The sequence below is a fragment of the Lynx rufus genome, unplaced genomic scaffold (assembly GCF_022079265.1).
Source record: "Lynx rufus isolate CCGP_SWC_20201006 ecotype Redwood Valley unplaced genomic scaffold, mLynRuf1.p SCAF_9, whole genome shotgun sequence".
NCBI lineage: Eukaryota > Metazoa > Chordata > Mammalia > Carnivora > Felidae > Lynx > Lynx rufus.
Window position 1 is genome coordinate 59,403,878 of NW_025814897.1, and position 25,536 is coordinate 59,429,413.

General features: G+C 53.7%; 1 protein-coding gene across 2 annotated transcripts in view; it reads left to right on the top strand.

Annotated features, from left to right (window-relative positions):
* Nucleotides 1-25,536, top strand: part of PDE2A (phosphodiesterase 2A) — a 106,094-nt gene that overhangs the window by 55,302 nt on the left and 25,256 nt on the right. For both annotated transcript variants that reach the window (XM_047070556.1, XM_047070554.1), the window contains 2 exons: nt 17,795-17,884; nt 21,835-21,923. In XM_047070556.1, coding sequence (XP_046926512.1) covers nt 17,795-17,884; nt 21,835-21,923 — 179 coding nt within the window. The remainder of the gene's footprint in view (nt 1-17,794; nt 17,885-21,834; nt 21,924-25,536) is intronic.

The following is a 25,536-nucleotide window of genomic DNA, read 5'->3' on the forward strand; positions in this document are numbered from 1 at the left end:
GTACCAGGGATTTGCACCCAGAAAAGACATAAGCTCAGACTGTGCTGGGCATTAGGCAGGCCAAGGCCCAGGGAGGTCAGCCCCCTTGAGGGCTTGGAATGGAGGCTCAGAGAGAGGCAGAGACTGGCTCAGAGGCACGCAGCAGGTCTGAGGTGGTGTTGGGGGTAGATGCTGTGAGCCCCAGAACAAGGTTCCTCAGGCGGGCCCCTCCCCCACCACCCTGCCTGGTCCTTGGCTGTAAACGCTGAGAGAACAAGTTCCGTTTCCTGGGAAATATTTATCTCAGGCCGTGTGGGGAGCGTGTGCTGGCCTCCCTGTGTCCTTCCTGCAGGCTGGCCTGGGGCGGGAGGGAGGTGAGGGGGCCTGGCAGCCATGGGGGGCAGTCTGCGGGCTGGGGCCAAAGGCAGGGCCAGGAAGGGAGTGCCCGGGGGCTCCTCTTGGAGCCAGAATCTAAATGCTGGAATGGGGGAGGGGGGGAAGGATAGCAGAGAAGTCTGTTTTTCTCCAAATCCCACAGCATAATTTGCCTGTCTCCCATGTTCTTGTCTTCATCTCTGGCAGCCCTGTCTCTTCCTGGTTCCTACCTCCAAGCGTTTGCTCCTGTCTGGTGCCCCCACCTCAGATGCATTTTCTTCCTTGTCTTCATATTTGCCAGCTCTCAGCTGGCTTCCTCTGGGAAGGCTTCCCTGATTCGCTAACCCCCTAAGCTTTTGTCCTCCTCTTCCACCTTCTGTCCTTCTCTCCCGGCTCCCAGCAGCTTCAGACTGAGCCTCATAGACCAGTGTAGACAGCCTCTTCCAGACAGCCCTCGAGTCCCCTTCCTGGTCATCCTGGGAGTGGGTGGGGCAGGGCCCAGAGGCCGCCTCCTTTCAGTGGACAGGGCATGAGCCCAGGCACTTGGGGAATCCAGGTTGATTGAATGGGGGGAATATCCCACGGGGCCCAACCAGAATGATGGGGGGCAGGAGGTGCAAGGTTCCCACTGGATGGCCCTTGGGCTTTGGGCTGTGTGTCCCAGGCTGGGCCAGGCCTGACTGGGGCCCTGACAACAGGAAATCCTTGAAGGAACAAGCAGTGGCTAAGGACTCTGAACACAACAACAGGAAACAGCCTTGACATGGGGCAGCAGCTCAGGCGACTGTGCCCAGTGGGGTGGGGTGGGCGGAAGCTTATGGGACCCAGGGTGACACTGAGATGCTGATCGTGGGGCAGTGGGTATTCTACTGAGTATGTGACACTGATCTTGTGATGTTATGTGTTATCGAGCATGTGACCTGAATCTTGGGATACCGTGTGGACAGTGAGTGAGTCACTGAGTGTGATACTGAGTGTGTGACACCAAAGGATACCAAATGTGTGACACCACTGATCAAAGACTGTGAGACCATGGATGTGGCACCGAGCACACTTTGATACTGTGTAATATTGATTGTATGATGCTAAGTGATACTAGGTCTGTGACGCTGAGGCTCTGACACCATAAGGGTCAAATATGTAAACACAGATGAATGACATTGTGCAATAACAGGTGTGGTCCTTGTGGCTCAAGTGTCTGACACTGAATTGTGAAACCAAGTGTGTCCCCCAAGCGTATGCTATAGTGAGGCTGAGTGTGTAACCAAGGGTGTGACATGGAGTGACATCAAGTGTTACTAAGTGACTCTAAGTCCACTGTTGGCTGAATGTGTGATAATGTGAAACGTGACCACAAGACACTGTGTATGACACAGTCCCAGGAGGACTCCGGTGGGTTCAGACAGGGAAGTGACACAGTCTAACGCATGATTTTGAGATTGCTCTAGCTGTAGTGTTTGGCAGGAGGGGCAGTTGGAGTGTGAGTTGGAGGGGCAGAGAGGAGGTGAGCAGACAAACTGGAGGCTGCAGCAGCCACCCAGGCAGGAGATAGTGGTGCCCGGGCTATGGGGATGCGGATGAATTGCAGAGAAATGGATGAACTTTGGAGGTACGTGGGAGGTTGCGATGACAGAACTTGCTGATGAATAAGAGGATGAGCTGGAGGGAGAAGTGGACGGTGGCTTCCGGTTTCTGGTTTGAGGAACCAAGTAATGGATAGTAGAGTCGCTACTGAGATGAGTGAAGAATAGTGGGAGGTCAAGGTTAGGGGCATGAGAGAGGACAAGGAGGAAGAAATTAAGAGATCTGTTTTGGACGGAAGTCAAACATCCAGATGAATGTGTCCAGTGGGCAGCAGAGGCCAGGCTGGGGATATATATTTGGGGGGCAGTAGGTGTGGCTAGGATGACCTAGGGAGAGAGCTCAAGGAGAGTGAGGTGAGGACTGGGCCCTGGCCCCAGACCTGCAGACTCCATCAGCTAGAGGCCTGGGAGGTGAGGAGGAGCGCCAAGGAGACAGAGGAGGAGTGGCCAGGGAGGTGGAGGATACTGAGAGTGTGGAGTGAGGTAGCCAGGGGAGACAGTGCAGGACTGGGTCCAGGCATTAGTCAGCCTGACAGGAACCAAGTCAGTGACCGGGTGGGGCCCGAAGCCAGCAGGCCTGGGTGGGTGCTGAGTCTGGGGTGAAGACAGAGCATAGTCAACACTTTGGAGACCTTTGGCTCTAAGGAATATGAAGGGGCGTGGCCACTGGCAAAGGTGTGAGGTCAAGGGAAAGTAAACTTTTTAAATTATGGAATATTTGAAATACACACAATAGTGGGGAGAATAATACAATAAACTTGCCATATACCCTTCACCCAAATCTAACAGTTACCAAGATTTGGGCACATTTAATACATCTATCCCTCCCCACCCCACCCCCCCTTTTATTTTTCTTTTTTTTTTCCTGAAGTATTTTTTTTGCTTTTAATTATTCTGAAATATACATAACAAAGTTTACTATATTTTTAATAAAGTTTTTGGAGTTTTGTTTTGTTTGAGAGAGAGAGAGCGACAGCATGAGCAGGGAAGGGGCAGAGAGAGAGGGAAACACAGAATCCAAAGCAGGCTCCAGGTTCTGAGCGGTCAGCACAGAGTCCAGCACGGAGCTCGAACTCATGAACCGTGAGATCATGACCTGAACCGAAGTCGGCCACTTAACCAACTGAGCCATGCAGGAGCCCCATAAAATTTACCATCTTAACCATTTTTAAGTGTATCCTTCAGTAGTGTTAAGTATGTTCACGTTGATGTGCAACCATTCTCCAGATCTTTTGCACTTTGAAAAACTGAAACCTTTACCCTTTAAACAACTCCCTATCCCCCCAGCTCTTGAAATCCATCTTTCTGCTTTCTGTCTGTGAGTTTGGCTACTCTAGGTACCTCCGATATGTGGAATCATACAGTGTTTATCTTTTTGTGGCTGGTGTATTTCACTCAACATAATATCCTCAAGATTCATCCATGCTGTATGAACATTTCCTTCCTTTTTGAGGCTAAATAATATTCTATTGTTTTTATATGCCACATTTTGTTTATCCATTCATCTATTGATGGACACTTGCGTTGCTTCCAACTTTTGGCTATTGTGAATAATGCTGCTGTGAGCATGGGCGTACAAGTATCTCTTCAAGATCCTGCTTTCAGTTCTTTTAGATATATACCCAGAAGTGAATTGTTGGATCATATGGAAATCTTTATTTTTAATTTTTGAGGAACCACCATACTGTTTTCCACAACAGCTATGCCATTTTATGTTCCCATCAACAGTGCACCAGTATTCTAATTTCTCCACATCCTCCCCAACACTTCTTTCCTTCCTTTCCTTTCCTTTCCTTTCCTTTCCTTTCCTTTCCTTTCCCCTCTTTCTTTCTTCCTTTTTAAAAAATGTTTATTTATTTTGAGAGAGAGATAGAGTGTGAGTGGTGGAGGGGAAGAGAAGGGAGATAGAGAATCCCAAGCAGGTTCTGCACTGTCAGTGCAGAGCAGAGTCCATCGTGTGGGGCTCAAACTCAAGAACCACAAGATCATGACCTGAGCTGAAACCAATCAAGAGTCAGACACTTAACCAACTGAGCCACCCAGGTGCTCCTCTCCCTCCCTCCCTCCCTCCCTCCCTTCCTTTTCTCTTTCCCATCCTAACAGGTGGAAGACTGGGGAAAGGTCGCATCTTACTGTGGTTTTGATTTGCGTTTCCCTAATGATTCGTGATGTTAAACATCTTTCCATGTGCTTGTTCACCATTTGTATGTCTTCTTTAGAAAATGTCTATTCAAGTTCTTTGCCCATTTTTTTTTTTCAACGTTTATTTATTTTTGGGACAGAGAGAGACAGAGCATGAACGGGGGAGGGGCAGAGAGAGAGGGAGACACAGAATCCGAAACAGGCTCCAGGCTCCGAGCCATCAGCCCAGAGCCTGACGCGGGGCTCGAACTCACGGACCGCGAGATCGTGACCTGGCTGAAGTCGGACGCTTAACCGACTGCGCCACCCAGGCGCCCCTTCTTTGCCCATTTTTTTTTTTTTTTTAACGTTTATTTATTTTTGAGACAGAGAGAGACAGAGCATGAACAGGGGAGGGGCAGAGAGAGAGGGAGACACAGAATCCGAAACAGGCTCCAGGCTCTGAGCCATCAGCACAGAGCCCGATGCGGGGCTCGAACTCACGGACCGCGAGATCGTGACCTGAGCCGAAGTCGGAGGCTTAACCGACTGAGCCACCCAGGCGCCCCTTCTTTGCCCATTTTTAAATCAGGTTGTTTATTTTGTGGTTGAGTTGTGGGACTTCTTTATATATTCTGGATATTACCCCCTAATCAGATACACGATTTGCAAATATTTTCTCTCATCCAATAGGTTGCTTTGCTGAAGTATTTTAAAGCAAATCCCAGACATGATGTCATTTCACCAAAGGTGGATTTTTTTTTTTAATGTCAGAAGGTCCTAGTTGATGCTGAAATGTGACAGTGCAATGTAGAGCCAGCTTGGAAGTGTGTGTTTGACACTATATGAGGGTGACACTGTGGAGCATTGGGAACATGGTATCTGACACTGAGGATGGGCTACCCTGAGTGAGGGTACAGTGATAGTTTCACTGTGAGTGGCCCTGTGACCCTCAGTGATGTGTGACAATGTAGAAACCATGGGATGACTGAATCACTGAGTATGTGAGACACGCCATGTGCAAGTGACAGTGATCCTGTCTCTGTGTGTCATCCTGGGGTGATGAGTGTGACACAGAACAGGACACTGCATGGGAGTGAAAGGGGTCATGAGTGTGCTGTGGGCAATGGGGGTGTGTGGAATCCATGTGGGATCAGCCCAGCCTCAGCTGCTGACCATCGGAGACAGGACAGACATCATAGTGTAGATGAGGAGAAATGCCCTGTATGGACCGAAATGCTGTCTGGGCCAAGGGTGAGTTGGTATGAGGCCCCCTCCGTTCTCTGAACTCCCTAGGAAGGCTTCCCAGAGGCAGGATGGTAGCAGTTCAGCAGGAAGAGCAGGTACCAGTTAAGAGCAAGGGCTGTGGTGTCAGACAGTCCTGTCTGGCTCTGACTTTTAGCAAAAGTCATTTTATGTCTTGAGCCTCAATCCCCTCACATATAAAATACAGCTGTTGGGGGGGGGGGGGCGCCTGGGTGGCTCAGTCGGTTGAGCGTCCGACTTCAGCTCAGGTCATGATCTCACAGTCTGTGAGTTCGAGCCCTGTGTGGAGCTCTGTGCTGACAGCTCGGAGCCTGGAGCCTGGAGCCTGTTTCAGATTCTGTGTCTCCCTCTCTTTCTGTCCCTCCCCTGCTCATGCTCTGTCTCTCTCTGTCTCAAAAATAAATAAAAACATTTAAAAAATTGAAACAGCACTTTTAAATGAATGCAGTACCTGGCACTAAGCAGTCGCTCGGTGGTCTCTAGGGGAGCACCACTCCTCATGTCCTGTGCCCAGGCACCCACACTTGTGGGTGTGCAGAATGGGTGTGCTGAATGAGTGGTATCCTGTCCTCCTGTGCCCACGGCCCTCCTTCCCCCCCACCTTCCTTGCTCCTTCTGTCCCCTGCTTAACGTTGCCAGCTTGCCCCTGCATCTTGCCCCCCCCCCCACCACCCTCACCCACTGTCAGCCTCCAGCCCAGGCTCCTGCAGCCTCATTCAATTAGGCCGATGCAATTTTCTCAAGAAAAAACCCTATAATTTGCTTAATCACACCAGTAGGGGATCTGGACCTGGGTGGGGATGGGCAGGAGGTCCACGCCAGCAGCTAAGGGCCCAGGTGTAGTTGTGCCTGTCTCTCAGCACCCCCACCTGCTCCCTTGGACCCCATTCAGTAGCCAACAGAGTCCAAAGCTTGGGTCTCCCTAACTGCGTCTGTTCTACAGAGATCTTGAGACAGGAGCTTGGCCTGACTGGGTTCACTTGTGTCCCTGGGAGGGTCCCTGACCGTCTCCGTGTCTCAGTCACCCTCTCCAATAATGGGAGATGGGCTGAGGGTGGGGGTGTCTCTGAGCATCCGGCCAGCCTAGCTGGTCTCTGCAGGTCGGGTCCAGTCAGTCCCCTCATGGCTTCCCTTTGGGGCTTTGGAGAGGCAGAGCTGGAGGGCTGGTCAAGGGGACAGAGCCCCAGGGGAAGGGGGGGGTGGGTGTCCTCAGAGCCTCATCTGGAACATGGCCACCCCACTCACGCAGAGTCAGAGACCCTTTAGTCCCAGGCTGCACACCTGGAGCAGGGGCTGAGGAAAGGGAGCCGCTATTTTTCAGTCACCTGCAGGGCCACTGCCTCTCACCTCATGCCTTGTACCTTGCACAGAGGTGGGGTGATGCTGAAACCCAGCCCGCCCTCCTCCACCATTCCACGCCCCTCAGGGCTGCAACTGCCTAGAGAGTTGGGGTCACCCCTGTCTGACTTGCACAGAAGTGGCCTATGCTGGGAGCCAGCAGAAGCAGGCTTTTATGGTATCATTTCCGTCCTCTCAGCAGCTCTGGGAGAAGGTACCATCCTATAAATGGGGAAACTGAGCCCAGGAAGGGGAAAAGACTTGTCCAGTGCCACACAGGTGACATGCGTCAGGGTAGGGATGTGAGCCCTGGCCTGGCATGAGTGGCGGAAGCAGTGATGGGGGTGCACGGAAGCAGAGAATCAGAGCCCCCACTTGTGCAGCCACCAACCCTCTCAGTCATACACTCATCCAGAGACAAAAGCAGCCACACACTCCCTGGGCACACGCAGGCTCACATCACACACGCATGGACACAGCCCGCAACGGTCACCTGCGCACGCAGATGGCTCAGGCACAGACGTGGACACAGGGGTGCTCACACTGTCATGTTCACACACACTCCCTCACAGAATCACAGATCCATGTGCTTTCACACAGACATTCTCCTAGTGACCCACGGGGCATAGTCTGCTGTGGTCACCTACTGGGCCACAGGGACATGCATGATGGACGACTAAGAGGCAGGCCACACACCTGCTTAGGTCACTGGCAAAGTGGAAACTGCCCACAAAGTGAAAGAAAAAAATAGGTTTTTTTTAAGTTTATTTATTTATTTTGGGGGGTGGGGAGGGGCAGAGAGAGGGAGAGAATCCCAAGCAGGCTCAGCTCTGAGCGCAAAGCCCAATGTGGGGCTCGAACTCCCAACCATGAGATCATGACCTGAGCGGAAACCAAGAGTCAGGTGCCACCTGACTGAGCCACCCAGGCACCACAAAAAAAGATTAGTTTTGATGAGCGTATACAGAATTTGCCATCAGAAAAGTCACACAAAAGCGATTTTAATCTTTTTTTTTCCCAAGATAAAATTAATATAAGGTCAGGGGTAGGGACTCATCATCTTTTCAGGGTTTTGGGTCGCTAAAGGACCTGCACAGACTCACAAGCACACAATCCCAAGAGATCTTCTGGGCTCACGTGTTTACCCAGTCCGGGGCTGTGTGTGAGTGTGCGTGCGTGTGTTTGCGCACGTACTGGCATACCCTCTTGGTGGCTCCCGGATCCTTGGGATGTGAGGAGAGAGAGTCGAAGTTCCAGAGACTCCGGATGTTTGTTTTCTAGCTTCCTGGGCCCTCCAAAGGCAAATAGCTTTGGATGCCAGCCTGCCTGCCTTCCCTGGGCGGGGGCGGGGTGGGTGGGTTGTGTGAAGTGCCTGCTTCTGCCTCGAGAGCCCCACTGACTGGGGCCTTGGGAGACGAGGCAGAGTGACTGAGGCCCGTGGCCTGTGGCCAGCTTTCCATGAGCTTGCAGGCCCATCATCTCCCCTGTCGGAGGCTCAATTTCCCCATCTGAGAAATGGAGGCAGGGAGGAGGTGAGACTGGATGGGCTTCCCCTTGGAGACTGATATTGAGAGAGACATTCCAGGCCTAGGGTGCAGAAGAGAAAACTAAAGCCGGGGACAGGAGAAGGAAGGGCCAGTAGGGCCCAGGGTTCAGGGAGGGCTCAGGGGTGTCAGAGCTTGCACTGTCTCCCCACCAGTCTCCCCTTCCCTGGAGAAGGGCTGCACCTCAGAGCCTGCATCCGCTGGGGGCCCCTGCGGCCCAGCCCTTGTTGAGCTGCTGAGGGGGGCAGGGTTGGTGGTGGGGATGAGTTGTGAGCACAGCAGACCTGAGCGAGGCCTCAAAGGACAGGAGGGGGAAGAGAGGCCTGGAGGTGGAGGGACTTAGGGGTGGGGGGAGTGAGGTTGGAGAGTTGGGTAGAAGTTAGAGCCTGGGAACCAGTAGGAGCAGGCAGTGGCCCCACTATGAGATACTGAGCACTCGACAAATAGCTCCCAACAGGCCTGGGAGCTCAGAGCCTATCCTGGGCCCAGAAGCCATGGCAGTCTTAATGCAAGGGAAGGATACAGTCAGGTTTCCCTTTTAATGAAGCACCATGGGTAAGGGCCAGGGCAACTCAGAGAGGCCCCACACAGTAGATGGGAGCCCAGAGGCAGGGGCATGCCTGAGATGAACCCAGCCCAGAAGATTCCTCACTCCAACCCCCAATAAAGAAGAGCTATTTTTAGGAACAATGAAAGTGCTCACACATTCCTGCAGGGGCAGAAGGAAGGGGGTGGGCAGGAGCCTGTGCAGAGGGAAAGGGCTGACACCAGTCTTCCCTCCAATTCTGACTTTGTCTTCAGGGTCTCCCCGTCAGTGGCTGGGGAGGCTTTATAACCCTGTTAGCCCTGCCCTCCAGCCCTGTCCCCAGGGTCCCCTCTTCGCTCTTGTGTCTGTCCCTCTGCCTCTGAACTTGTCTCTGTCCCAGTGTCTTTCTCATACCACACCCCCCCCGCGCCCCACCCCCTTGGGATCTGGGGAACAGCTGGGATGGGCCAGGCCCCGAAGATTGAGCCAAATACAGTCATGGGACCAGCAGTAAGGCTGTGGGAGAAGTGCATACCAGAGAATAGACAGAAAGTACGAGGGACAGACACAGAGAGCCTGGGGAGGCCGAGAGGCAGGGAAGGAGCTTTGGACACAGTCAGGGAAAGCCCCAAGGCAGGCCTCAATGGTGATGGTGGTGGCAGGGGCTCTGTGTCCTGCTCTCTGACTTGTCCCAGAGGAGACGCTCTGCCAGGCTCACCCTCCCTCTACCTCCCACCAGCACCCTGCCCTCTGCAGGCCCACACTGACCCTATATGCCAGGCTAGTGCCGCCCGGGATCTACCTCCCACTCCGGGAACTCTGTCTGCCACAGAAGGGGAGACGAGAAACCCTGCCTCTGGCCTAGATAAAGACACCCAGCCGCACCTCACATCTGAGAGGGGCTCAGCCCATCCCCTGGCCAAAGCCAGGAATTGGAGGGGCCCCAAAGGCAAACAGTGCCAGAAGGGAGGGAGCCTAGTGTATCTTGAAGTGCCCTGAGCTTGGCCATGGACCTCCTGACTCCTTGTGAGGCCCTGGCAGGTGCTTTCTTTCTTCCCCTGGCCCTAGGCTACCCCCATCAAGCTGGGGATTAGGCTCCTTGAGGCCTAGGGCCCTCTAGGCACTGGTCCTGCAAGAATTCTCAGGAGGCCTGGGAGGAGGACAAGTGACCCACCCAGGAAGGCTGCCTGGAGGAAGTGACCTCAGTCATGAAAGAAGGGGACAGTGATAGTGCTCCTTTGGGGGGAAGAGCTCCTCCATCCTGACATGCTGTCCCCAGCCTCATCTGCACTGGGAGATGATCCTGAAGCATAGAGGACCTTCTGGTCCATGGAGTTGCCTTAGAAAAGTTTCTAATAGCTGTCAACACAAGGTACTCTCATTCCTCAGGCTCCTTCTCTAAGACAGTTACCGTGCCAGACTTGGGAAACTTTGAGAGCTCTCAGCTATCTTCCCGGCCTGGGAGCATTCAGAGGGCATGGGGTCCACCATCTACTCAGTGATGGCATGTACCCCCTCACAGCCCAACAGGTCTGGGCACTCAGGAGTCCAACTGATAATTTTGTACCTCAGCAAATATCTCCTGACACCTGTGATGAGCTGGATGAAGCTGGGGACTTGGGGAGGAACAGGACACAACCTCTGGCCTCTAAAAGCTCCCAGTCTGCTGGGGGAGCCAGATGGGAAATAGTGGCAATGCATCAGCACATGCCATGCCCGGATGGGGAGAGCGCAGGACTGCACGAGGGCCGGTGGGAGGGTCAGATTTGCCTGAGAAAGGCAGCAACAATGAAAAGTTCCTGGACAGAGGCCCAGAGTAGGGATGTGGGTCACTCATTCATTCATTTGTTCATTTATTCATTTGTCCATCCATTCATGTATCCAGTTGATCCTTTGGTCATTATTTCCTCAGAGACAGAAACTTCTCTGACACTGGCCCAGTGGGTCACTCCTCTCCATCCTCCTCTTCTGCTCTAGACACTGTGTCTGCCTTTCAGAGGCTCCTGGATTTTCTTTGTCCAGCTCCCAACCCATCAAGAAGACTGTGTGAGAGATGAGGCTGAGGAGGGTTTGAAGACATCTAGGGCCAAGGAACCCAGAGCTGGAGACCGACCAAGCTCACCAAGCCCTTTCCCCATGGCCCCCATCCTTGTTAGTACATCCTTGGGCACAGGGAGCTCACCCCTTCCTCCTTCCCAGGCTTCTCTCTTATGGCATAACTGACTCCCAGTGAGTTTACATCTGCTTCCTTTTGATTACCTCGCTATGCCAGGAGTGGAGGAGGATGAAGAGGCACCAGGTAATCATAATGACCGAGACAGAAGGGTGCCTGGGTGGCTCAGTAGGTTAGGCCTCTGACTCTTGATTTCAGCTCAGGTCATGACCTCACGGTTGGCGAATTTGAGCCCCGTGACCAGCTCTGCGCTGATAGTGCAGGGCCTGCTTGGGACTCTCTCTCCCTCTCTCTCTGACCCTACGCAGCTCACACACTTGTGCTTTTTCTCTCTCTCAAAATAAATAAACATTAAAAAAAAATCAGAATGACTGGGACAGCTGTGATGAGGGGGACACTGGTGATATGCTGGGGAGGAAGGCTGTGGCCTCAAGGAGAATGTGGGCCACGAAGATTGAGATCACTCTTGACCCTGCCACGTGGATGAGGCAGTTAAAGGTAGGGAATCCAGGAGCCTGTCCTGGCCCCCCTTGGTCTGATGTCTGCCTCCCAGGGCCATCTTCCCCGCCGCACATTCAGCTTTGCCTCCCTCCCTCTGCCTGCTCTGGTTATTCCCTTCAACCCTCCTTCCCTGACCCTAGACCCTGTGCTAGAGACTGAGAGGTTCCAGGGAGTCAGACTGCAGAGAGCTGATTGTTCACACAAGCCTACCTTCTCTCCCCAACTCCTTCCGCCCTCCTGTCCTTCATCCATCCTCAAACCTAGCCCCTGAGGGATCTAGGGGGGCCTGGGACAATTGGAGGGCATGTTGGAGGAGGCAGGCTCTGGAGTAGAAGCTGAGACTGGCTTAGAAACGGTGAGGGGCCTAGAAGGAGCTGGCTGGGCATACTGAAGGGGAAGGGCCAGCAGGAGGGGGCCGAGCTCATCCGAGAGGTGGAGCGCCCACGGGGTGCGGGCGCCAGGACTGGGCTCAGGTGTATTCTACAGTGCACGTGTCTCCAGTGTGGCTCGGAGGCTGGAGACGCGGCCCTGTTGGAGTAACAACTGCAGCCGGAGTCTGCAAAGAGTGGGGGGGAGGGGGGGAGGAGCAGGGGAGGGGGAGGGGAAAGGGGTAAACAACGGAGAAAGGTGAGAAGAGAGGGGCAGAGGACAGGCCTTTACTCTAGGCTGGGCTCCTGAGCTCCAGGTGGCCTTTGTCTCAAGCCACCCCTCAGTCCCACCTCACCCTCTGCTTCCAGCAAACCCGCTTCTCCCCTTCTTTGGGACGTTCCATGAGGGGGTTCCATTCCCCCCCGACAGAGGGGCAGGAGCCACTGGGAGGCTGTCCTCAGAGGCTGGGCGGGTCTCACCTGAGCAAGGATGATCAAAACAGGCACCTTCCATAATATGTACTAACATAGTATGGTGACAGATGGTGACTACACTTAATCGCGATGAGCGTTTTGTAATGTATGTAATTGGCAGATCACAATGTTGTGCACCTGAAACTAATGTAATAGTGTATGTTGACTATTCAGCAGTAAAACAAAACAAACCCCTCCCAGGGCTCGCAGGAGGATTAGTGATAATGTATGTCCCTGAGTCTCAAAGTGCGGTCCCTGGGCCAACAGCAGCCGCAGCCGCAGCTATAAATGTGTTGGAAATGGAAATACTTGGCATCATCCCAGACATACTGTATCAGAAACTCTGGGGGCGAGGCCAGCGATCTGTACAATAGCCAGCCCTCCAGGGGATGCTGGTGGGCACAGATGTTTGAGAGCCACTGGTGGCCAGCTCGCAGCAGGTGTTTGAAAAAGATGCCATCCCTTTCCCCAAGTCCGACGCCCCAGTCAAGCCAGGCTCTGACATTTGTGTTATTCCAACTGTGGCCTGGGTCTCTGTCCTGCCTCTTCCTTCTGATCAGGTCTCCCAATGATCACCAAGCCTCTTTTCCCTATTCCCTTGCTCCTGACCCAGCTCAGGCTTGTTAAGGGAGGTCTGGGGGTACAAGACCTAGCATCCAAGGTGCAGCTCTTCTGTGAGTATTTGAGGCATGAGTGTCTGTTAGAGGCGGTTCCTTGGGCAGGCGGCAGGCATGGGTAGAAGCGGAAGAAGGGAGGAGGGCCTGCCTCTTGTTCTTCCTTGACATCTCTTAACTCTGCAGGGCTGGGCACGCCGTGAGGGCTGGGCACACTCTGGGGAGCCGCAGAGTCAGGTTGGGGTGCTGGAGCCCAGGCTGGGGTCTGAGGCCCAGCCAAAGGGGGCTTCCATGCTCTGAACCCCTGGGAGGCTTCCTCTGGGGAGTTCTGTCGGTCACCCTCATATGGCAGCTCGGCTTGTCAGTGCTGGGCACAGAGATGGACAAATTCTTCTTTGCCCTAGAAGGCCCCATTGTCCAGGAAAATAAGAGACTGTGTATATAGATCACCAAAACAGGGGTCAGGAAGCAGGAGAATGTAGATGGCATCTTCCCTGGCACCCCTGATTTCCCCCATCTTGGGCTGTCTCCCTGGGTCCCTCCCATTCTGTGGGTACCCATCATGGGTCAGGTGCTCTCTCCTGAAGTTCTCAAGGGGGACTGCTTGGAGGTTTTGCAGGAGGAGTGGGTGGGAGCTGGAGTGTGCAGGGGAGAGATGGGAAGAGAAGCCATCTGAGAGGTGAGAAGACTTGGGGTGGGAAAAGATGTTGACCCTCATGGGGCTATGACAGGAGAGCAGCCTGTGACAGAAATGGGCATCAACTAAGGGAGGCATGGAGAGAAGAGAGATCCACTTAGAGAGATTGGGAGAGACAGGGCCTGAGAGAGACACACAGCCCAGAGGGAAAGAAAGAAGGATAGAGGCAAAGAGGGGCTCCAAGGCCCTGGGGATCTTGAAGAACACCCATGCTTCAGAGAAGGGGATACCGAGGCCCACAGAGAGACACCCCGCCCCCACCCAGGCCACACAGGAGACCTAGCACAAGCAGAGTTGGATGAATCAGTCCTTATGGCCAGTCCCAGTAATACAACTTGAGTCTTAGGAGGGACTTGGCCATTGAGTTTGATGCTATTACCTTGTAGGCCACCAAGAGGGGCACTGTGAGGCTTCCTTCCACAGAGGGAGAGGTAGGCTCTAGGTTCCAGGCAGTGGGGAGAGCCATAGAAGGGTCTAAAGTGGTGGGAAAAGACATAGAGACTCATGAAGATGAGAGAGGAGGGCAGCTTGTGACAGTGATGCTGACCCTCAGGATGGGTATCAGTCTCTGCACAGGTAGCACCAGAAGGGCTAAGGCCAAGGTCTCTGGCTTTTACAATCCTAGGCACTAAGAAGGAATCAGAAGTAATTTAGTCTAGACCCTTCCCCTGCTCAAACAAGTATAGAGATGCCGATCTAGCCACACTACTGGCTCCGCAGGAGCCCTGACTCATAACAGACTCCCCTTTCTTGGTACCTGGGTTGAAAGACTAGTGCTCCCAGAGCAGCACTTGTCTACAGTGCTGACTGGCCCTATCTCCAACCACAGAGTTGCAGGTAGGAAGCCAGCGAAAGCAGGGAGGCTCCATCCATCCATCCATCCATCCACAACGTGTTAAACTACAAAACCATAGAACTATATGTGCAGAGCTGGAAGGACCCATTTTTACTAATGAGAAAGCTGAGACTCGGAAGAAAGGGGCCTGCTAAGGCCACAGAGTTTCTGTAGTCAATCTGGGACAGGACTGGAAATTGCTGCTGTTTTCTACACACCACAAATTCTCCCCTGGGGTCTGGGAAATTGCCTGGTTGTTATGCTGATATTTATATTGGTGTTTGTTCAAAAAAAAAAAACTGAGAGGGCAGGAAATGTGACCTCCTTCACTCCACTCTGAGCCTGGGCTCTGTGTGTGTGTGCGTGTGTGTGCGTGTGTGTGCATTATATATATGGCTGTGTTTTTATCTATGTGCGTGCTTGTTTGTGTGAGGCTGTGTGCATGCGTGTTGGACAGAGGCGTGTGCATTCTCAGCTGCTCCACTGATTCTGTCCTCCCTTCACAGAGGCAGGCACTTTGCTCTCTGAGTCCTTTGCATCATGGGCTTTGGAATTTGAGCTATTTCCTTCCCTGAGTTGATGCAGTGGAGGTGAAGTTGCTTGGAGATCTGGGAAGGATACAGGGAGGAGGTGGCATTTGAGCAAGCTTGAAGGCCCCTTTGAGAGTCAGGTATGAAAGTGGTCTTCCCAGCACCCCCCCTCCTGGGGCAGGCTGGGCAGGGCTGGGCCAGGAGGCAGATGGACAGAAGGATGCCAGGCAGAGAGCCTCAGGCTTCATCAGCCATGTCTGCTTCCTGCCCACTCTGGCCAAGGATGATGGCCAAGGATGTGAAGCCCCTTTCTGCTGCTGCCCCAACTTTCCTTTCCTGTGCCCCCGTCACCACCATTATCCTGCCCTTAGTCTGAAAAGTCATAGAAAGCTGACCAATCTGAACAAAGGCCAGACAGGCACCCACCAATTCCAGTAAAGGACAGGTCAGGGCATTCCCCAATCCCAGTAAAGGGCAGGTGGAGGTGCCCACCAATTGGAATAAAGGACAGACTATTCTCTCTAAGCCCCCTGGGAAGGGAGCTGGGGGGTGGGTGCAGAGCAGGAGCTGGACAGGCAGAGACTTGTGCTGTGGACCTGGTGCTGCCTGATGGGCTGGCTGACCACCAATGGGATATTCCTTCTCTTTGAGTCTTGGTTTCCTCATCTGTCAAATGGGAAGACTTAGCTGTCCCAAGATTATGGCTTTGAAGAGTTTCTGCCCCCACAGCAGAGCCTGGCCCCACTTCTCTAACTTCTATGGCATATACTTAATCAAACTGCACTGGAGGTCAAGGCCCCACAGGGCTCAGCTCGACTACCCTCCACCTCCTAATCCCCCCACCTCTAGGCAGGAACAGACCTAAATCAGCACCACCTTCTAGGGTCCTGCCCTGGGAGCCTCAGCCTGAGGAGCCTGGGTTGGCAGACTTAATTTGGAGATTATTTGGGACATGAGCCCTTTCTCCCTTCTTTAGTCTGCAGAATTGACCTCGAAAGGCCACGCCAGCTTACGTGTATATTGTGTGTGCAGCTGTTACTAAGTCCTGGCCCTGTGAACACATAAGGAAGTAGCTGCACCTGTGTGTGTGCCTGGAGGTATCTGAAGGCATGTTGGGTGTTCCTGCAGAGATGTGGAAATCTGTGGCTGTGTGGCCTGGTATAGGTGGTGCTGAGAGTGTGTGAACTGGGATGAGGAGTGCCTAAGGGTTAAAGGACAATTAACCCAATTTGGGGATTATAATGTTTGGAATCAGCAGCTTCTGATGTCCAACAGCAGAAATGGATCTCTGTGACCAAGATGTGTCTTCATTCTTGAGCAGTGGGAGGGATCAGAGGGAGGCTGGGGTTTGGGGACAGCAATGCCAAGTGAGCATTCAGGGAGCGAGTCCACCCCTGCCGCCCATTCGTGGAAACAGGACTGGGTGGCCATGGGAATGAGGGAGAAAACCGAAGCCAAGAACATGCAAGGGTGAAACCTGTAGCTGAAGCCTGGACCCCGGTACAGGACTCCCATCTGTGGCCTCTCTGAAAGATGGGCACTTCGTCCATTCTTTCACACCCTTAGGGATAGGCAGCTTACTTCCTCCTTGTCTCCTGGTGGCCGATGCCTATGTAGCATGGCTCTGCGTAGATAAAAAGTCCTTCATCCCATTGGGTCAAGGCCAGCCTCTTTTAAACCTATGGGTCTCCAGGCTGTCCCTGGGGCCACGGAGTCCTGTCCCCTGCTCAGGAAAGCCTGACAGATTTGGAGTCAAAGATTGTGACCCATGGGTCTGCTCTGCTGTAGGCTGGGCACCCCCAGACTCTCCAGTCTCAGGCACATGCAAAACTTGGTTTCTAGTTCCCTCCTTACATGGGTCACCTGTGAATGAGTCTCATCTTGTCCTCACTTGGGAGGGACACAATGCGCTGGGGATGATCTAATCAGCCAATAGAGGTGGGAGAACTGTCATCTTCCCTATTTGGGATAACAGATCTTTATTAATATGGCCTGCAGTGCCAGCATTTTAATTTATTACCAGCCACACATACACTATGGGCTCAGACTGAGTTTGTGGTTCACTAAGACCCTCAACCCCGTAACATTTTTATACGAATGGGGGCCAAGCCATGTCGCCTTCCTCCTACAGTTAACCATTTTGCTTTTTGAACACAGACCCAGCCATCCACAGAAAGGAACTTCAAGGGCTTGTGGGGAGGGCATGGCTGAGTGGACGGTATGAGTCATGAGCCTGCCTTGGCCCTGGATCCCCTGTTCCATTACCTTTCTTTTTGATCCCTGTGGCTTGGCCAAGTTAATAGAGTGAGAAGCGTGGACCTTTCTTCTGTTCCGGCTCTCCAAGGACAAGGCCTGTTCCTGGGATGGGAAAGCTGTGAGGCAGTCAAGGCTGACTTCTCCTTCCCCCACTATCTTGCCAGGGGCTGGCCCAACTGTATTTCTCTCACCTTGTGGGCTCATGCACCCCATGGGCTCTTGCTAGCTCCCAGGATTCAAATTGAGGTTTTATTTGTTTGCTTGTTTTGCTTTGTTTTAATATGGAAGATTGTGCTTTCCCTACTATGCCAGAGTTGTCCTTGGCTAAAGGACAAGAGGCCTGGGAGCTAATCTAAACTTGACCTCTTGACTCACTGTGAGCATGTTAAGCCCCTGGCCCTTCTCTGAGCCCCCTTTTCCCAAGATGAGTGGACCTGGATACTCTAGGGCCATAAGACTTGTTGGATTCTGAGATTTTAAGATCCTGGGATTTAAGTGTCTGAGAGACTTGGGCTCTGGTTTAATCTGGGACTTTGTGCTCATAGCTGTCTGGGCAGATGGGGCTGCCCTGGCCTGCCTGGAGAAAACCCTCACTGCCCTTTTCTCTCTTCCAGGATGCTTTGCTGAGCCTGGGCTCTGTCATCCACATCGCGGGCTTCCAGCGGGCTGTCAAGGAGGCCCTTTCAGCTGTGCTCCCCAAAGTGGTAGGTGCCTTGCCCCACACTTTCCCCACCTCCCAAATCTTTGCCCAGCTCCTTACTGTGTACCTCACACAGAGTTGAGAAGGAAGAGGCAGGGTCCCTGCCCAGAGGATTCTCGCAGGGAAGGGAAGGGTTTGGGTAAGTGTTCTGAGAGGGCATTCTGGAAGAGAAGGGCTGAAGCTAAGTCCCAAAGAATGAACTTACATAGGAATTCTGGAATATCAGAGACAGAAAGGGACTTAGAACTTCATTGGAAAGATCATGTCTCAGATAATGGAAAGGATTCTCCTAGGATAATAGCTAGAACATAGTGGAGTCAAGTGGGCTTTAAAATATATAGCTGGAGGGGTTGAGGGTAGACATGCAGAAGAACTTCCTTGATCCCAGATCCCATTCCAGAGGTGCTAGAATGAGGCTCAGCTTTATTGAGTGAGTCGTATGAAGTTCAAGTGTCCTGCCTGGAGATAGGAAGCTGGACAAGGTGACCTCTAGAAACCTTTAGGCTTCTCTCTGACCTGCCCCAATACCATGGATGATTGCAGATTAGGGGCAGGTGGAGGGTGGCTGCTTGGGCCCTGGTCCCCTTGGTTGTCTGGGCTCAGAGTGCCTTGGTAAGGGAACTGCGCCCCTCCTGAGCTGCCCCCCAGTCATTCCCCAACCTGGCTCCAGTGGCTACTGCTCACACCTTAGGCTGTAGGACAAGTAAACTTGCCCTGAAGACCTGGAGCAGCACTGTCTCAGCTGTCAGCCTAGTGGGGGGAAGGGGAGCACCGTCTGAACCTGCCAAAGGAGCACTAAAGACTTCCAGGAGGAAGAGACACCTCAACTGGGTCCCACAGCTTGGAATCCCCTCTCCCCTACTCTAGACACCAGGCAGAGTCAGCCTCTGCCAAAACGTGACATCCTCCACCCCCACCTCCACCCCTGCAAGCCTATCATATCTGAATCTACTTGATGGATGAACCACTAGAGGCCCAGAGAGGAAAGGCACCTCACCCAAGGTCACACAGCATGACAGGGACAAAGGGGGATTGGCACCTAAGCATCCCCATTCTCTCTCCTCTGCTCTGCCTTCTCAAACCTTCTAGAAGTTCAGAGCCCTGGAGGAGGGCTAATGAGTGAGCTTTATTGAGTGTGAAATTGGTAGGAAGTGGGTGGTGTGTTTGAGCCCAAAAATAAATCCTCCCAGAGAAGGGTAGGACTGAGGCAACATCTGGCCTGGGGTGGAGAAACATCTGGAAAGGAGGGGGTGGAGAGGTTAGCAGGTCAGCATCTGCAAGGCTGCCCTGGGCCCCTCTGTGGCCATTGAGACTGTCCTGGGAGGGGTAAGAGGAGGTGACTGGCTACATCTTCATAGGCAGGGTGCCTGGTGGTTGTGCCAGTGTAGATGCCCTGTACTGGATTAATTGTATTTCCAAAGCTGGGGGCTTGGAAGACAGCTGTGGTTCAGACAGTTAGGTTCCTGGGACAACGGGACATGTCTACCTCAACTCATCCAAGAGACCTGTATGAGCTAGGGAAGCCCTGACTTTGGGCAGCCCTGCTTTAATTGCATGGAGGGTCTCAGTCCCTCCCCTCCCCCCAACACACACCCAGGAGGGGTGGGGAGATGGGAGGTGTGATCTGCACCCAGGGAGGGGTGGGTAGGCAAGAGGTCTAGTCTGTCCCCAGGGAGTGGGAGCAGGGATGGGGGGGAGCATCTGACCTGTCCCCAGGAAGTGGGGGGAGATGGGAGGATCTGCACCCAGGGAGAGATGGGTAGGTGAGAGGTCCGGTCTGCCCCCAGACAGTGGGGGCAGGGATGGGGAGGGGACATCTGGCCCGTCGCCAGGAAGTAGGGGAAGATGGGAGGGTCTGCTCTGCCCCCAGGAAATGGGGTGAGATGGAAGGTCTGGTCTGCTCCCAGAGAATGGGGGCAGGGACTGGAGGGGATGGGTCTGGTCTGCCCCCAGGGAGTGGAGTGGGGGTGGGGGGAAGGGCAGATGGGCGGTCTACTCAGTCCTCAGAGGAGGGAGGGAGATGGAGGTGTCTGCTCAGCCCCCAGGGAGGGGTGGGGCGCTGGGGGAGGGGTCTCCATACTCCTCCTTGGTGAGGAGAGCCTCTGGCACCTGGCTCCCTCATCAGCACCCATTGTGGCAGGCAGCCCCGAATGCAGATGGTGCTGATGTGTCTGAAATGGTTCCCTCCTTCTCTCCAATAAACTCAGCTAATTTTAACCCAGAGGGCTGAGAGTGAGGGGGTGGGAGATAGAGGGACATCCGGAAGTGATGAGGATCTGTCCTCCCAGGCTCCCCACACCTTGTGTACCCACCTCTCTCTCTGCCCGGGGAAGACTCACTGTGTGACCCCGTGTGCCGGGTGGTCTCCTAACCTCTTTGGGCCAAATCCCTCAGGCCCCTCCCAGGCTGCTGCAAGGATTGGAGGACAAGAAGGAGGCTGGATATAGATGAGGAGAGGCCTCCCTCCCACTGATTTCTCCATCCCTAAACTCCCAGCCTAGACCCTTACCCTGGAGGACAAGGGGCCTCCAGTTCTGGCCTGTGACTTGCCCCTGTCACTCTTCTCAGGCCCTATCATCCCCAGCCCATACCACCAATGAACTGGCTCAGGTTCTCTGGAAGCAGGACTGGAACTGGGGCTGGGAGGGTGGGGGCAGCCAAAAACAACAAGAGTGGCTGGCAGGACTGTGGACACCCACAGTGGCAGAAGGGCCGCTACTTCAGCTGAGAGGGATTCCACACTTACTGGCACGCTTACTACGGGTGGGCCTTCAGCGCCTGGCTCCAGTGTCATCTCCTCCAGAAGCCCTCCCTGGTAGCGCAGCAGAGAGGAGAGACCTGCCTGCCCGCACCAAGAAAACAGCGCCCCTCGGGATACTTACCTGGGTGCGTGGGTACCCCTCGGGGTCTTCTGGACAGCACCGGCCTCTGGGTCTCCCTCCCTCCACACCCAGAGTGTGCACGGTGGGGCGCTCAGTGAGGCTAGGCTGAATGAGCTGGTTATGGATCCCTCGGGGTGACCAGTCCTGTTTGGAGGGGATGTCGATTTTTCACCCGTGGGGCAGTGGGGTTGCCGTGAGGGCAACCACTTCTGCCAAGACCTGGCCTGCAACCGAGGCCAAAATGGCTCTGGGCCCTTGGGGAAGGCAGACTGACAAGCTGAAGACTTGACAAGCTTCGAAGAGAGCTTTGATCTCACTCTGGGGAGTGATCACTCCAAAATGCGCACCTGCTCCTCTCTCTCAGGGCTCACAGCAGTCTCCTCCAAATGTTTATAGGCCCTGCTGACCCTAAGACAACCTCCTGTGTCCCCTGCCTCCCCTGTCAGTTCCATAAATGCTCTGTGCTCTTTACACTGCCTGCCTGCTACTTGGCCCAGAAGCCACTCTTTGTGCCTCACCGACTCCCAGAATGTGTTTCATTTTTACTGTAGTTACAGATGTAAGGTCACTTCCTCCGGGAAGTCCTTCTGGCTTGAGTCACAGTGTGTGGTTTCTTGTAGAATTACTTGTGTCTCTGAGGTAGGAGGGACTCTTCCAGGGTGTTCTGAGCCCCTCTTGGCATTTAGCCCTGCGTAGACCACTCAGTTGTTTGCTGAGGCTAGAGTCCCAGCAAACTGAGGTGGCTGGTGGGTGAGATTTGTCTGCACCTTCAGTCCTTCAGACTCTTTCCCCAGCACTTTGGATTTGGGGTGATAGACAAGGAAAGCCTGCAGGGTCACGGGTCACTGCCTGCCCAGAGAACCCCCTCCAAGAGGAGAGGGCGAGGTGTAAGTTCATAAGGGACTTTTTCCACCATGGCTACATGTTAGAATCACCTGGGGAGTAAAAACAAACAGATGCTTGATCCCACTCCTAGAGGGTCTGTGACCTTGTCACCCAGATCCATGTCTGGGCTGGGACAGGGCGGCTGGGAGGGCTCTATATAGGGTCTCATGAGTGCCTTCTGTCCTAGGAGACTGTCTACACCTACCTGCTGGATGGGGAGTCTCGGCTGGTGTGTGAGGACCCCCCCCATGAGCTGCCCCAGGAGGGGAAAGTCCGGTGAGCCATTTTGCACCCCACTGCCTCTAGCACAGTCAAGGATCTCAGGCCTGGGGACCTTCCAAAGTCATCCAGTCTGATCTCCCCCACCTGACCTTGACCTCAGCTTCCCTGCCAGCTGGGGTTCCTTGGCTGGGTCACTGACACCCCCCAGAGGGGAGAAGCAGTGTCTTTTCTTGTGTTGGGGCAGTGGACAGCACAGGGAAAGGGCCAACTGGCAGGTTTTCTTCTAGAAACCTGGAGAGCTCTTCTAAATTGCTGCAGCCTCCTCAGAGCCCAGTCTCAGAAGGTCAGGGCTGCAGTTTATCAGTTAGAACCCAGCAGGCTATGAGAACTGCCTGGGAAGTTCTCACAGAATCACAGAATGCTGGACCTGCGGGAGCACATGGTGTCAACCCGGTATGTGAGAGCAGGGAGAAGGAGATCAGAGACAGTGTCCTGCTGTGGGTTCTGAGCCTGACTGCCTGGGTTCAAATCCCAGTTCCCTTTTACTAGCTGTATAGCCTAGGGCAAGGTACTCAACCTCTCTGTGCCTCCGTTTTCTTATTTGTAAATGGCAATAATCATAGTACTTATCTCATGGGGTTGTTGGGGGTGAATTAAATGAGCTTAACACAGCACTTAAAACTGAATCCATAAGAAATGCTAAAGGTCTGGTTTTACTTTTGTTATGATAGAATGTTGGAATCGCTGACTTTAGGAACACCGGGCTCAGTGCTCTGTGGTCCCCTGATACCTCTGAGCCTATTGAATTCAGCCTCCTTATCTTCCAGATGGGCAAACATCGTGAGACGTGTCCAAGGCCACATACCTGGTGTGAGAGAGAGGCAGGCCTGGGACACCGTCTCCTGGCTCCTGGCCATTTGGGAGACAGCGAGGGGAAGTGGAGCTTGTCAGATGAGAAAGTGTTGACAGGCAAGAGTGCTGGTCCAGAGGAAGGCAGGCCACGGAGGACATGGTCACTGCCTCGTAAGCACTGCAGGGCCATCATGGGCCCAGGGAGCACTAGGCTGGGAGCTGAGGGCCCAGTGGGCACCAGTGAGGGTGTTACTAGAAGGGGAGGGCTTTTCCAACAGGCCAAGCAGTCCAGCAATGTGGCTTTTTCAGGTGGTAGCTGAGACTGGCGAGACGCTCTCCTTTCACAGAAGCCATGGAAAGAATTGCTGTTTAGGGATGCCAGAGGTTCCTGAGGCTAGGGATGTGGGTGGTTTTGAGGCTCCTCCTGGTACTTGGGACCCTGGATTCCTGGATGCTGGCCTCTCTCTAGCCCTTCCCCCATGGAAGGGGCTGGTGCCTCTCCAACAACCCAAGAGCTTTTCCACCTCCTGTTCTCCCATTTGGCTCCCCCATGGCGTGGGTGGTGAGTGACACTCTCCCCTTCAGTTATCTCCTGACAACTCCTCCCTTCAAAGACTGTGTGAACCAAGCCGGCCATGCCTTCTCTGGCTTCTACTGTCCCTTCTGTAAGACTGTAAAATAGGGCTGGAAGGTCTTTGGAATCTTAAGGAAAAAGAATGCTGTAATAACCCCCTTTCTCCTCTGAGCCAGCACACCTACTGCTAAGAACTTTGCTTCATATGAGCTTGCTCCGTCCAAGAAGTTTCCTCAAAGTGGCCCAGGAAGGCCTTCCTGGGAGAGGGTTGCAGGATCATGGGCTCAGAAAGCAGGAGGGGAGCAAGATGGGTTTACTCCACCCCTTCTGAGCCTGCAAATGCTCCCCTTAGGTTTTCTTCTGTGAGGTGGGGTGGATGGGGTGTCTTTGGTCCAGGCATCTTGGAGGGGTCTCAGATCTTTTGCATCAGCAGCTCTTTCAGTATCCCCTGACCCCCTGCCCCCACAACCACTTCAGACTCAGTAAAGCCTTTGGAAAAAGTAACAAGAAGGAAAGGGAAGGGAATGGGAGGGGAGGGGATGGGGGGAGAGGGAAAGGAAAGGAGAGGAGAGGAGAGGAGAGGAGAGGAGAGGAGAGGAAAGAGGAGAGGAGAGGAGAGGAGAGTAGAGGAGAGGAGAGGAAAGGAAAGAGGAGAGGAGAGGAGAGGAAAGAGGAGAGGAGAGGAGAGGAGAGGAGAGGGGAGGGAAGGGGAGAGCATGGGGGGAGGGGAGGGGAAAGGAGAGGGGAAGGGGAAAGGAGAGAGGAAGAGGAAGGGGAAGGGGAAGGGAAGAAGAAAAAGAAACAAAAGGCAATTAAAAGTGAATGTTCCTTAGGGCGCCTGGGTGGCTCAGTCTGTTGAGCCACCGACTCCAGCTCAGGTCACGATCTCACAGTTTGTGGGTTCGAGCCCCATGTCGGGCTCTGTGCTGACAGCTCAGAGCCTGGAGCCTGCTTTGGATTCTGTGTCTCCCTCTCTCTCTGCCCCTCCCCCACTCATGCTCTGTCTCTCTCTCTGTCTCAGATATAAATAAACATTAAAAAATTTTTTTAAAAAAAGTGAATGTTCCAATGCAATTGGCCCAGAGTTCAGTGGAGATGGGGAGGTGAGTGCCTGCTGGGAGACAGGGCTCAGAAATCAGAGAAGTCAGAGGAGGAGAGGCTGGTAAGGGGCAAGAGGGGTGAGGCAGTACACATCCCAGGGGACACAGAGATCAAAGCTCCTTCAATCTGGTAAGGATGGGGGGTGAAGGTTGAGGTCAGTCCCGTCTTCTGAAATCTGTGCTATGCTTGCCCTCTCCGTGTCTGGTGTTGAGCCCACCCCCTAGACAAGGGCTAAGACCTAGCTCGGTATGTGGAAGAGGGAAGAACACTGGAATGGGAGTCAGATAGGCCTGAATCCTACCCTGGCCCCATTGCTGCCTCCCTGTGTCCACTTCCAAGCCTGTTTTCTTATCCCTAAAACAGAGATAACAGTAGGACCTGTCTTTTGCTGTCATGAAGTAATGGGTACACAGTGCCCTGTACACAGTCAGAGCTCAGTGGTTGCTGGCTGCCCTCCACCCCAAGTCTCAATTTCCCCATCTGGGTGACCTTGAGAAAATTATTTCCCTTCTTGCTTCATTCAGTCTTTTTCTATAAAATGGATGGGGCTTGGTACAGGGTCCTTCCAATGGTGACCTTTGCAGTTCTGGCCCCAGCAGCACACTGGGCACCTGCCTCAGGCTAAGGCTGAGGCAGATGCCCAGTGGAGGGGGCCCTGCTCCAGGAAACCCTGGAGGGTTGGCAGGGCTGGCAAACAGCAGCAGGTGTGAATAGAGTCGGGTCATAAAGACAGATAAGGACCCGGGGGTAAGGGGCAGAGGACGGGCTCAGGGAAGTATGAGGGAGGCAGGGGAGACATCCAAGGGACAATGGGGAGGCCCCTCCTGCCACTGCCCCCTTACCCCTGTGGGCTCGCAGGTGCCCAGTTTCATCCTCACCAAGTGTTTTGGGTTCCCTGCCCCCCTCGTGCTGGCTCATGCCCTCTTGTCCCTAGCAAAGCCCTTCCCTGTGTGGCTCCATCTCAACCGGCCACATTTCCCTAATCTCCCACAGCCCAGCTGGAGGCGCTCTAGGAGGCCTGCTCCATAGTTCCCTGACACTAAGGAAGATCCAATTTCCAGAAAAGGTGTCTGGCCATGACAGCCTCCCTCAGGGATGGGTCTTTCCACAAGAGGAAATACGGGCTGGGAGTCAGGAGAC